Below are 13654 nucleotides of genomic sequence, written 5' to 3'. Positions count from 1 at the left end.
GGTGTGGCGCTGGCTCTTGTCAGAGAAGCAGCCAGTTCCTCAGGTGGGGGAGGGAGAGGCACTGAAAAAGAAGGGGAGACAGTAAGGGCTGGAGTTAAAACTTGACTTTGCTGTGGCTCTGTGTGTGACATTTGGCCAGACCTAGTGACCCTGCTCTGGGCCCAGTGGATGGAGCGCAGCTGCCGAGGGCTAGACACACCCTCCCTTTGGCTCACTGATGAGTGTAATCACAGTGCTGCAGTGGTTCCTTTTCCAGACAGCACAACCCCAGCAAAGGTGCAGAGAAAAAAATCCCGCAGTTGGTGACTCGGGACTCAGCCTCCTCCCTGAACTGAGCTGAACTGTAGGCCAGGCCTGAGGCTTTAAAGAAGCTCATCAGGCACCATGGCTAAGTTGCCAGCTTCAATGCTGCATTGATTTTCAACATGCTGTCAAGCGCGATAGGCAGACACCCTCGCCCATGCGTGTTTGTGAAGCCTGTACTTGGCACCGCAGCCCATACCCAAATGGGCAAGGTAGACCCTTCTGGTAATGCACGAGCCCATGGGAACGTACAGCAGGATGAGAGAGTAGGGTCATTATAATGTGGAATCCTGAGTCTCAGACAGGCTGGTTGGATCACCCCAGTAGCTCTGAGCTACTCCTAGGCTGCTTACCTGATCGATTGCTTGCATTATGCCTAGAAAAAGCTCTGATGCTTTCATTTTTGCCTTTAATGCATGTGCCAGGATTTGTACTGGTCCCTTTCTCAGCAGGGATTTTTCTTGTTCTTGGCTCTCCCTGTGCAATGTTGCATTACTGTGTCTGACCCACAAACCTCTTATTATTTCAACTGTGTGAGACAAAAAGAAAAGGAGGACTTGTGGCACCTTAGAGACTAACAAATTTATTTGAGCATAAGCTTTCGTGAGCTACAGCTCACTTCATCAGATGCATTCAGTGTGCATCAGTGGGGTCACCCCAAGGCTCTGCTACATGCAGTCCTATTCTAATTCTAGCTCTGACAGTGGCCTTAGGCAAATCACCCATCTTCTCTCCGTAAGTTTCCCTGTGCTCAACTTTAAAATGGGAGGACAGTTGATTCCATGACTTTACCTATCTGTGTGAAGGAAGTGCGAGAACATACAAACAGCATTTTGCCTTTGCCATGCACACTGGCTGGCATATGCTTATGTGTATATGTGGCCAGTTCGCCCTCCTGCCATGTGCACCAGCAAATGGCTGGTGTGTGTTGGTCCACTGGATATTTGCATATGGCAACCAGGTGTGCAGCTAAGCGTGCCTCATGGTAAAAGGCTGGCACCAATTAATTCCTGTTTGCCCAAAGCTTTGAACAACTTCAAAGTGCTAGGGTCTGATAAGTATTTTTTTAAGCAAGTTGACAGGTTTCAGAGTAGCAGCCGTGTTAGTCTGTATTCGCAAAAAGAAAAGGAGTACCCGTGGCACCTTAGCCGTATAGAGTGGAAATCTGTCAACTTCAGGAAAAATTTGTTAGTCTCTAAGGTGCCACGGGTACTCCTTTTCTTTTTAAGCAAGTTCTAAGCCTTGTCAAGGCAGCTGTTCTCAAAGTGAGTTCAAGGACACTGTTACAGTTGTTAGAACTATATGAACATAGATAAGGCCCCCCCTTAGTTTGGAAAGAACAGGCCTTCGTCATAAATGGTGTAAAGGTCAGTTCCGTGTAAATGTCACAGTCTCCAGCATGCAACTGTGCTGATCTGTCTTCTTTCCTAGAAGGAAGAGCCTATTCATTAATTGATTAGCCTCTTTCCTCACCAGAATGTTTAGTAACACATTCCCTTTTGGGTAATATAGCATATGTCTACACAGCATCTGGGAGCAAGGCTCCCAGCCCGGGCCACAGGGTCACACACCAACCCTGCTCCCTAGGACTGACAGCCCAAGCTCCAAGGCATACCATAAAAGCACTGTCTACACAACTGTTTAGAGCGCACTACTGTGATCCCTGCTAGCGCGAGTCTGGGGACCTGGGCTGAGAGGCTCATTCCCTGATGCTTTGTAGACATTTCCACAGAGAAAGTGTAGGCCGCATTCTTCCTGAAGGTGCAGGCACATGCCATTCCTTCCTTTCAAGAGGAGCTGTGGTAATGTGAGAAAGGGATGTGTCTTGTCATTTTGTGCACTGTAGCCTGTTTACATGAAAATATTTGATGCGTCTCCCTTCCTTAAGTTGATCTCACATTTGCTACTCAGAAAATTTCATCCCTTACTTATATATATGGCCTCACAGACGCATGCTGCCCCTGGGAAAACACTATAGCACTTCAGAACTACAGTAGAACCTCAGAGTTAAGAGCACCTCAGGAACAGAGGTTGTTCGCAACTCTGAAATGATAGTAACAAAACGCTATGGTTGTTCTTTCAAAAGTTTACAACTGAACATAGACTTAATACAGCTTTGAAATTTTACTGTGCAGAAGAAAAATGCTGCTTTCCCTTTATTTTTTAGTAGTTTACATTAAACACAGTTCTGTACTGTATTTTGTCTCTGCTGCTGCCTGTTCACCTCCTTCTGGTTCCAAACGAGGCGTATGGTCAGCTGGTCAGTTCATAACTCTGGTGTTTGGAATCTGAGGCTCTACTGTAATCGCATCTGGGCACTAGAGGTCTGGTCACGCTCCCAGTGACCTCGGTTGCAAACCCCTCACTGACTTGAACACAAGCATCTTCAGAGCCGCTGTGCTGATGGAGACTGCCTTGTTCTTGACAAAGCAGAGTTCAGGATACCGGCGATTCAGGAGCCTTCTAAAGCTATCCTTTAAGTCCGTGCTGAACCATTCCTCCCTATATGATTTGTGAAGTGGGAAGGGTTAGTCTGGGGTGACACACCCACACCCCCTTTCAACTCCAAAAGGAAGGCCGAGATTTGAAATCCTGACTCACCGAAGTGTATTCAGATGTGTATGACAAGTAATGGGCCAGTAACATTCCCCAGGGCACATCAACCTTGTATATAAAAAACAGATACACAAGCTTAAGGGTCTGTTTTCACTACCCGCCAGATTAGCGGGCAGCAATCGATCCAGCAGGGATCAATTTATCGTGTCGAGTCTAGATGGGATAAATCAACTCCCAAGCGCTCTCCCGTCGACTCCTGTACTCCAGCGCTGCGAGAAGTGCAGACGGAGTCGACGGGGGAGCGGCAGCAGTCGACTCATCGCAGTGAAGACACCACGGTAAGTCGATCTAAGTATGTCGACTTCAGCTACATTATTCACATAGCTGAAGTTGTGTAACTTAGATCGATCCTCCTCCCCCCAGTGTAGACCAAGGCTAAGTCATCAGCTCTTTGAAAATACACCCCTACTAGCTACTCATCATTGACTCCAAAGTAGAGTGGCTAAGTCAGTGGGGCACACAGCAGCCTTCCAAACAGTTTGACTTGGGTTCAATTGCCAGCCTGAATATTTCGGAGGCAGTACAGACAGGGCCCTTGACTGAAAATCAGGGGCTCTGGGTTCTAGATCCTGGGTTCTACTGGTCTGCTGTATGACTGAACAAGTCACTTCACCTTTCTCTACCAGTGTCCTCTCCCGCTTTGTCCGTCTTGTGAGCCGATGGGGGGAAGGGCTGTCATGTGTTTGTACAGAGTATGTGGCCTGGAGCTCAACTGGTGTCACTAGGTGCTACTGTAATATAAATGTTCAGTAATAAAATATTGATCTATCATGTAAGTGCCATCAACAATAGATTAGAGGTAAAATCCTGGCCCCACTAATTCTATGCGAGTTTTGCTATTGACTTCCATGGAGTCAGGATGTCACCCTAGACGAATGTCATTCTGATGGGTAGTGAAGACTTGTGGCTTACTGTTGAAATTACTTAAGGCATGTGGAATCATGGTGCCAGTCCGATGAAGTGAGCTGTAGCTCACAAAAGCTTATGCTCAAATAAATTTGTTAGTCTCTAAGGTGCCACAAGTACTCCTTCTCTCTCTCATAGTTAGTTTTAATTACTGCATGAGGCATCTAGATACTATAGAGATGAGTGCTTTCCAAAGATACTAGATGGGTGTAGGGCAAAAACAACTAAAATGAACTATTTACTGTAACACTCAGATGGAAACAGAGTGCCAAATTCCATAATGAATGAAGGCCCAAGTTCCCCATCTGTTGAAATGGATTGAGGATGGATAGCTTATCATTTTTCATTACAGAGGAAGGACTGTGATGACTGTTTTAGTCAAATTCTTCCTATTTTAATAAACTGTCTAAAAACTCAGTTAAATGGGTTGGTTTGCATATTCTGGGCACTCTTCTGTATCAGAGTAGATGTACAGATCTAACAGAATTCTGCAAGTTGCTACACACCAAATCTCCAGATCCAAACATCCCTTGACCTTTTGGTGGGGTTTGGAATCTGGATTCTGCAGCTCAAGCCTCTCTCTGGTTTATTTTTTCCTCCTGTCTACAAGTGTTCTTTTTCACCTTTCTCATTGATAAATCATTGTCTTGGAATCACACAGTTCCCACCTATATTAATTTTAGTCCATGGGAGAAATTGTGATATTCCTGTCAGGAGCTGGTTCTGAGACAAAACAGGTGCCCTGATTGAAGCACAAAAGGAAATTGAAAAGTCTATCTTTTCTCCAAGATGAATCAGAGAAGACCTCATCTTTCAACTAATTAGAAATGTGTATCCCAGCCTGCTGTGAAATATTATGATGGAGCCTAATGGGCTCCTCAAGCTTAATTTAATCACCATCATTTCTAGTGCTTTCCCCTTTTACAAATGTTAAACAAGTTGAGTTTGGGAAAGATTTTGAATTGCCCTCAGTATGCTGGAAATAACTTCATACTAGACTGAAAACACTGAGCCAGCCCTATGTGCAATAAACTGGAAGGAGATGGATAGGTATGGCTCTGTACAGGGCCACATAAAGAATCTGGAATTCTTGGCACACCAGTTCATGGGCCCCCTTAGCCTCTATCCCATCCCCATGCTGTGGTCCCACTTCCACTTGTGGTGGCAGTGGCCCAGCGCTGGCTTCTGGAGTGCCCAGCATCACTTTCTGGGACAGACTGGGGCCTCTCCACTCTTTACATCACTGTGGGCAGGCTGGGGTTTGTTCAGGAGGACTGATGACTCAGCTCCTGCTATAGGCATAGGACTCGCTGTATGGGCTCCTCTTCCCCTACTGGAGCCACAATGGGGGAGAATAGCTAGACCATCTGCTCACATAGAGTCCTCTGCTGGGGCGTCTGCGAGCAGTGGGTTTCAGAGTTAACAACCCACTAAGATGGATGAGGCTGTTCACACATTTCAGAGCTACTGTTTCAGGCTGCCTGCAGCCTGAGGCAGGCATTACTGAATTGGTTACACCTGGCTCGCCTCACAAACAAACATTTTTTGTAGATGAAAGCTGAGATTCTGATGTTATCACGTAACTCCTGGGGCTGAGGTCCTATATGTTCATGCAGTCCCTGAAATGGGCCCCTCCTAGGAGGTCCTGAGACACTGAATGCCCCAACTCCCATTGGTTTCAGCACCTTGCTGGAGACTCTCCACATCTCAGAGGATCAGACCATTTAGTGAATAGCTCTGAAGCTTTTCCACACAAAAAACCCCCTCACTACTCTAGAGATGCAGTGTGTGTAGCACAGAGTGTGTCAGTGCCAGCCATGTGGCATGGCACTGAAGGTCGCAGGAAGGCCAAATTGGATTGCCGCCTGGGACTGCTGCATGGGGCCTGACAAAGGCTGCAAATGTGATGTTTGCAAAGCACATTGGCTCTGAAGAAAGTGATCATCTGTCCTCTATCTGTGGAAGCTGTGGCTGGTGGAGGAGAAAGAGAGAGAGAGAGAGAGAGAATTTAGCAATGAAAAGATTCTAAGTGAAAGCATTTTTTGAGAGGGTGTGTGGGGGGGGGAGTGAGGGAAGGAAATAAACAGTGATTAAAAAGCGTAGATTAGTAACCATGCCTTTAATAACTTGTAAATATAATTTTAAAATTTCAAGCAACTAAGATATACATTTTTGTCTATGCCTGACATCTTAAAAGTAAACCATGTGTTGATGACCTATTTGTTTGGTTCCCCCCTTTTCTAAAGCATACAAATTAAATTATCAATCACCTTAATATACAACAGTTTTATGGACAAAAATCTCACCTGATTCCTATCCTTTCACTGAAGTGTTTGCTCTGCAATTATAACTGAAGAACGTAATATTTCATTCAATAAACAGAAAAACCCAGATTTAAGCTAATAGAAGAAATACTTCAAGATATTCCCTCCCCACTCTCAAACTCCTCCACCAAACAAAATACCCAGGATCACAGTGCCTATTTCCTTGAAGAAGAAGAAGAAAAAATGGCAAGAATATCTAGGCAACTCTTTTTGGACCCAAGGCTTTATTTATCTTAAACATCACAGTGCAACGATTTCCCCTTCCACAATGTTCAGCCTCTAGCAAAGAAACTGAATTCACGTCTGAACAAATCAAAAGGGAACATGTTAACCACATAGGGCAACCCTGTGAGCCCAAAGTTACGCTCCTAGAACCATGTTCAAGCTTCTAAAGAAGTGGCTTGATTTTCAATGGGGCTGAGTCTCTGCAGCTTCCATTGACTCCATGGGAACCGGGATTGCTCGGCGGCTCAGAGTTAGGTCATTTTTATTTAGATGCCTAAATAAGAAATTCAGAGTCTGATTTAGGTCCCCAGGTTTGAATGTTTTGGGCATGATGTTCCCAGCACAGGCAAGTATGAAGGAGCAGAAACTGAACCACTACAGAATCCACATCAGAGGGTTCACAACCATGGCACAGGTATTGGTACTTCAGGCTTGTATCACTGTTCCTTCACCTGAGCTTCCCTTAGGTCTCAGCTTAGGGTTCACTCCTGTGAAGTGCTGAGTGCCCCCACTGACGCTGAAGCCAATGGGAGATGCACGGTTCAGGACTGTGCCCAGAACAAGAAGTGCTGAATACGGCCCAATTCTGTTTCCATTAAATCAATGAGCAAATTTCCACTTATTTCAATGGGAGCAGGTCCTTAGCGATGCACCTCTGCCCTTAGCCCTGATGTATTACCTGGCTCCCATTTAAAGTGCATGTTCTAATTCCCAGTGGAGCTAAGACTTCTTCTGAACAGTCTTATTACAAGACTGGGGTTTGGGGCAGCCTAGACTGCATTGTAGGGATGGGAGGCAGTGGGCACTGGCTGCTCCACCCAAAGTATTAGCCTAGTTCCTAGGTTCAATTGGCCAAACTGGTGGGAAAACTCTGAGCTTGAGTGAAATCAAAAAGACTGAAGAAATGAGTGAAAATAAAAATAAAGTGAAAATGTGAACCTTATTTTTTCAAATCTATCTCCCGCTGCTTTAGCTAACAAATCCACTACAGCAGTGCAGATTAAGTCAATCGCCCAACACCCTCTTTCACAGTCCTCATGTGCACGCAGAACTAAAATAAATTCACAATTATAAGTGCAAAGAAAAAGATAGTTACAATCTTCAGACCTCCTACTTTGTGCATTTACAGAGAGCTCAAGTTTGCTGATAAAAGCAAGAGCAAAGAGGTTCATTCTTCTGGAGCGCACAGATGAAAATCTGCCTTACCAGCTTCTAATACAGACGATGTCTAAACTGACATAAATAATCACAGACTTGATTAGAAATAATATATTATTCTAGACTTTTTTTTTTAAGTTTTCATGTAAGACCTTTATACTCGACATCTATGTGAACAAAGAATCAAACTAAAACAGGCACTTCTCAAGCGCTATTGTGTTGTTAAATGACGCATGGGAAGAACTGAACAAATATGATTAATGCCTACGAGGGGAAATTAGGGGAACTCTTCATGGTGTTGGCTTTTTCAAGTCTCGGATCTGTTTAATCAAGTAGTTCTTCTCATCGGTGAACTGTTCATCATCCGTCCTCTCTTTCTGGAAATTGCTCAGAAACTCAATTAGCTTGGGTTGGTTTTTCAATAGAATCTCCACGATAGGCTGCGTTTTGTTTGGACTGGCCACAAATACCTAACATACGAACAAAACCACACATACAAACACAGAGACAGAAAGAGAGGGATGAACAATCAATCATGACACTGCCCTACATCATTCTCTGTTGAGTCAACTGAATGCTGGAGGCCAGATTCTCTGGTACCTACCCTGTATCCACTGAGTGCAGTACCCAGTGGGAGGGGAGAGGGAAGGGGCTGCATATTTGTTGGTTGCAGCTACCTGACCATGACCAGTTCTACATTGACCTCAGGCCTAGCATACTTTATAGTAGCCCCCAAGATCCTTTAGTCTAAAGTATGACAGCTGGCTATGGCTACCAAGAGGTTGTCTGCCAGCTGGGGATTAATGCAGTTGCACTCTGACCATGACCCTTCCATTTCTGACAAGCACCTATGCCTCTGGAGCTGCAGGGAGGGCACAGGAACAGATTGCACTAGCCACATATTAGCTGGGGAGATCCAACACATTTCTTGGCCCCAAATCAGCCAAAATAGGAAAGAAAATCTATCCCTGTATCTTAAACACATGTTAAAGTTTCCCATGATCTTGCTCATTAGCAGCTGGAAGTGAAGTTACACTTGACCTTGTTATCACTCTCCCTTATTCTGTTTCTTTTATTGACAAATGGTTTGATTGTAAAGACAGCTGTTGAAAGTTGGCTATAAATCCCTGATCACTTCCACATATACGGCCCTCCAATATGAAATGTCTTAGAATCATAATTACTGGGAGAACAGGCGAGTCTTGTGTTGGTGATAGAATTTCCATATTCAATTGAAATGGCCTAAAATTAGACCAAGCAGCTTTGTTTTGGTTTGTGAACTTAGGTCACATCCTTCACTTCGCCCTCCCTAGTCCATTCTAGCGAGCAGTCTGAGAATGGAAATTTACAAGAGCAGGATCCACGTACATTTCAATCTGTTTGCTAAGCTCACAAGGACACAGCAGTGAGGCAGAGCAGAAGGACAGTGTAAACGCTGCCATTTGTAGCTCACTGGCAGCCCAGTGCCTTGGAGTTGCTATTTGTGGGTCACCCAGGTGAGAGGCTGGGATCTTCCCTTTGCAGCAATCCCTCACTTCGGAGACACTTGCCTCTTGTCCGCTCTGTAACTCTCTTTTGGCTCCTTGTTCGTCTGGCTCCGAGGGCTTCTCCTGCTTACACCTGCAGCCTCCTTCAAAGGGAGGTTCCACAGCAAGAAGCTGTAGCCTTTACTGATGCCTGAGCATATGTCTCCCAAGCCTAGATCCCAGGCCCCTGTGCAGATTCCCACATTCCAGAAAGGACAAGGCCACTGCAGCAGCTCCCCCACCATACCACAAAGCGCAGATCTGCCCCCAGAAGAGGCCTCTTTTCAACAATCCAACCCTTTGTTCTGAACTTTTAAAGTCATGGACTTTTTTTTAAAATTCCTGGTGAGCTCTAGGTGCTCACAAGCAATGGCAACTGACTCAACAGTGCAAGACTTCACCACGACCCCTTTAGAGCAACCTCCTTGCCAGATGCTCCAAGTTCTCAAAAAGTAGTGTCTGTTATTAGGGGCATGTTCCTTGATCTCAAGATAGTCAGCTCATGGCCCCCTTGGGTGTACTGAGAGGTACAGATAGCAGTTTGTTCAGCCACTGCTTTGGCCATTTAAAAACATTCCTTCCATTACAAATAACCCTATTATACAAATTGTATGTTGTTTTCTTCAGTTCAGATAAATAAAATAATTGTTTGTGAGAGGACAATGCAAATATATTTGCAATGCCTTGCATTTTCAGAAATATCTAGTGATTTGGGTGCCCAATCTGAGATACCTTAAAGGAGCCTAAAAGAAAAGGAGTACTTGTGGCACCTTCGAGACTAACAAATTTATTTGAGCATAAGCTTTTGTGAGCTACAGCTCACTTCATTGGATGCCTGACATGCAAAAAAGTGCTGAGCACCCACCCACAGAAAATCAGGCCCCTTTAAGAGGTTTCAAGTAGGCCACCCAAAAATTAAAGCACTGAAAATGATTAGTCAATTTGAACATTTAGACCACACTGTATCTACACAGTGTGAAAGGAACAGCCTGAAAACATTCTTGAAAGGATTTAATTTTAAAACTGGCTCTAGCCTAAAATATGTATTAGCATGGCAAATGATTAAATGTGAGATGATGTCTTCTATTAGACTGAATTCTTTAGTTTCTTGACTGATTGCTTATAGGTTATAATCCTCCCCCTGAAAAACTGGCATAAAAGATAGAAGACTCAAATGTAAATCATCTTTTGACTACTAGACCTACTGCAGGACTCAATTTCAACTCTCAAATACTTTTTTCAAATCCTGGGATCAAAAAAGGATTATAAAACTGAATGACTGGCTCCTTCAAGCAACTATAGTACCACAATGTCACAGTATTGAAACAAAGAAATTTTACACACATCTACAACAAAGAATATTTATACCTTGAGGCTAGATCCAGTATGAGGTTTTATTTTTAAAAATCTCCTGCCAATCCTTCACTTGAAGACAATAAAAAAAGATAAGAGATATCCTGGAAACAACATCAGTATTATAGCTGGTTGGAATATTTTTGAAAAAATAATTTTGTGGAGATGTACTGGTTTCAACAACATATCTGTTGGGAAGGGTTTTGTGATTGAGAGTTCTCGTCACTTCGGAGGAGTTTTGACACAACTTCGCTTTGTGAAAATGTTTGGAAGTTTTTTTTTTCATTCCAACACGTAAGGAAAACAAATGTCAAAACTCAAAAGTTGCTATGAAATAGAACAGTTGTCCTCTAGCTGGCCTTAAATCAGTATTGTCCATCAAAATTGATAAACTGTACACTCCCTATCCACTCCATAAAGTATTTGATCAGAGAGTTCTGGAGTCTGACCTTGGTTCTCACAATTAATGACAAGGGGTCGTCATCATCATCTCCTCAAGGGAACACAACAGGGATGAAGATACTAAAATGGTCTGATGCGCAATGAGTCATTGTGTGGTCACTGATAATCTTTGTTTTTTTAACACAGAGGCCAAGGCTACTGAATGTCACAGGATCTTGATGAGAACAGTTCACTGCAACCTCTGATCTACTTTCAAATGGTTAGCGATTATGGTCCAAATCCAGCATGTATCACTCTATACACCAACAGACCAATCGACCCACCAGGGCTGAAACTGGTCCCATGATTTTCTCATATGCATTGCAGGGGGATTACCACGTCGCTGGAAGTACATGAAAGCTCACGTAGCTGCACCTACAACATCCTCTACAGACCAAAGAATTATCAAGTCTATAGCTCAGAAACAACACAAACTCAGCTTCCGCCCCATGCTGAGCGGAAACTGTCAGTATTGTCGAGTTATCCAGAACTGTTTGCAGATTAAGCAACAGGACGTAGCTTTGTGATGTGCATGAAAGAGAATGGAAAAATGAAGCTAAGGTCAAACAATCTATTTTTAGATTTAAACACTAAAACCTCTTTTGCTACATCTCTGCTTAAGAAAAATGTTATATTATCCTGAACTACCACTGTGGGGTGAGTTCACAAAATAATCGAATTGTTTAACATGATAGCCAAGAGAGGCTGATACTATTCTAGATTTGTATGTGCATTGTGTACAATATACTGCAGTGTGCTTTACTTTTGATTGTCTGCAAGAGAACAAAGAAGCAAAAATCACATACTCAGATTGACCAATAATGGTAACAAATATGTTTGTCAAAAGAAAACACACGAGTATTCAGAAAGACTCTTTTATTGTTCAACCTTCAAACCAGATATTGATTCCCCAGCTGGAATGAAGAGAGAGAAAAGGTGTGTGTATGTGGGGAAGGTTTTATTAACACTTAAGATACTCACTAATCCCCTTGGTTTTGTTACCTGGGGTCTACCTATATTCCCAAGGCTTTTAGGTGGCTATGAGTTGGTGACTGGTTGTGTGGGGTGGAGGCTAAGGGTTGAAGAGGTCTCATTTTGTTCGATCAAGGGCAAGGGAGGGAGCAGGAATGATGAAGGAGGTAGAGGTCTTGCTGATGAAGGAACAGTTAGATGGGAGGAAGTACTGAAAATGAGACCTCATTACTTGTCTTCTGTACCTCTGGGCAGAGCGCTCTGGATGAATATAACTGTCTTCAGTACTTGAAGAGTTAACTGCATTTTTAATTACCATCAAACTTAACTGTAAAATATTTAGAATGCTAGATGCTCATGGCTCTAGTTAAAATATTGCAGCTTCAAATCCTCAATAATCAGATACTGCCTCAAGGAGCTGAGAGTCATATGCCTTTTTCAGGGTCAACTGGGGCATGGGAGAGCTGGAATTTGGATACTTACAAAACAAGCACTTTTTTCATTTCAAATGTGCCTAGCTGCAAAAACATCCAAGTCAGGTAATTTAAACCCAAATCTTTTGGCACCTCGCAGTAAGTAGCAAGCATCAGCCGCTTGGCAAATCTTTGATTTCATCTCAGTATTGGCAGTCTGTGGTCATGTAAATCAGGACTAACTAGTTTCAGAGTAGCAGCCGTGTTAGTCTGTATTCGCAAAAAGAAAAAGGAGTACTTGTGGCACCTTAGAGACTAAAATTTATTTGAGCATAAGCTTTCGTGAGTTACAGCTCACTTTGCTGTAGCTCACGAAAGCTTATGCTCAAATAAATTTGTTAGTCTCTAAGGTGCCACAAGTACTCCTTTTCTTTTTAGGACTAACTAGATAACTTAAAACTAAGCCTGAAAGTATGTGAAAATAAAGACAGAGAGCCCGACTTCCTCCCACACCCTCAGTTACACCAGCATACTGCTAGAGTAACCAGGGGGAGAATCAGGCCCAAGGACTCTGCACCCCAGAGCAACAAGGCACATCACTGCCTTTCACCTGCCAGAAAGGGCATCGGGACAAGACAGTAGTTTTTCCATGAAGTGCATGTTCTCTTTCATATTTAGGGATTTCCTGGATTGGTTCCCATCATCAGCATAGAATTTATTAATAAAAGAAAACTAAGGACAAAATGCTCAGTGCCCTTCTCTTGTACGTATTCTATACCTGTTCTGCACATGTGGAAAAAGAGTTGAATATACAAGAGAGCTATGCTGCAGACTGGAGAGGGGGATGTTGCTATAACTTTGGGTTACATTCTGCTCTCAGTTAGAAATGTGCAACTTCCACTGGATGAGATTCTGCTCTGAATTACATAGAAAACTGTAAGATGAATACTGTGCGTATTACATTCATGTCTAACTGCTGCCATCAGATATTATTGTAAAAAATAATAGAGTCTCATGGAAGTTGGATTCATGGAGCTGAGGGAAGAATTTGACCCACTGACATCAATGAGGGTTGCATATTCATTTACTATTTGTTTCACATAGTGCCAAAAGGCCCAGTCAGGATTAGGGCCCCATTGTGTTAGGCATTGCACAAAATACATGGGTAGGCACAGTCCCTACACTGAAGAGCCTACAAACTGGATGCTCTGAGCATGAGAAACAAAAGGACAGTGGACACTGGGAGGGAGGATGAGGGTGACAGTAATGATATCATATGGTTACATAGATAGATATGATTACAGATCACTCCACATCCTCAAATTTCTATTTTAAACAAAATAAAATCAACTATTCTCAATTGCCATGCCCCTATTCATCACTGACTGATTTCTTGGAACAGCTCAGCTGAACTGGG

At 43.3% G+C, this 13654-nt stretch overlaps 1 protein-coding gene across 10 annotated transcripts in view; it reads right to left on the bottom strand.

Moving 5' to 3' along the window:
* Positions 1-1550: 1550 nt before the first annotated feature.
* Positions 1551-13654, bottom strand: part of CAB39L (calcium binding protein 39 like) — a 109692-nt gene continuing 97588 nt past the window's right edge. For 8 of the 10 annotated variants that reach the window (XM_038368553.2, XM_043504501.1, XM_038368568.2 and 5 more), the window contains one exon: positions 5925-8002. In XM_038368553.2, the coding sequence (XP_038224481.1) occupies positions 7823-8002 (180 nt within the window). In that variant the 3' untranslated portion in view covers positions 5925-7822. Of the gene's footprint in view, positions 1731-5924; positions 11767-13654 lie in introns of those variants that run through there. The other 2 variants (XM_043504505.1, XM_043504506.1) reach the window with 2 other exon arrangements.

This window comes from Dermochelys coriacea, chromosome 1 (assembly GCF_009764565.3).
Source record: "Dermochelys coriacea isolate rDerCor1 chromosome 1, rDerCor1.pri.v4, whole genome shotgun sequence".
Lineage (NCBI taxonomy): Eukaryota > Metazoa > Chordata > Testudines > Dermochelyidae > Dermochelys > Dermochelys coriacea.
This window is presented reverse-complemented; position numbering and strand designations above follow the sequence as displayed.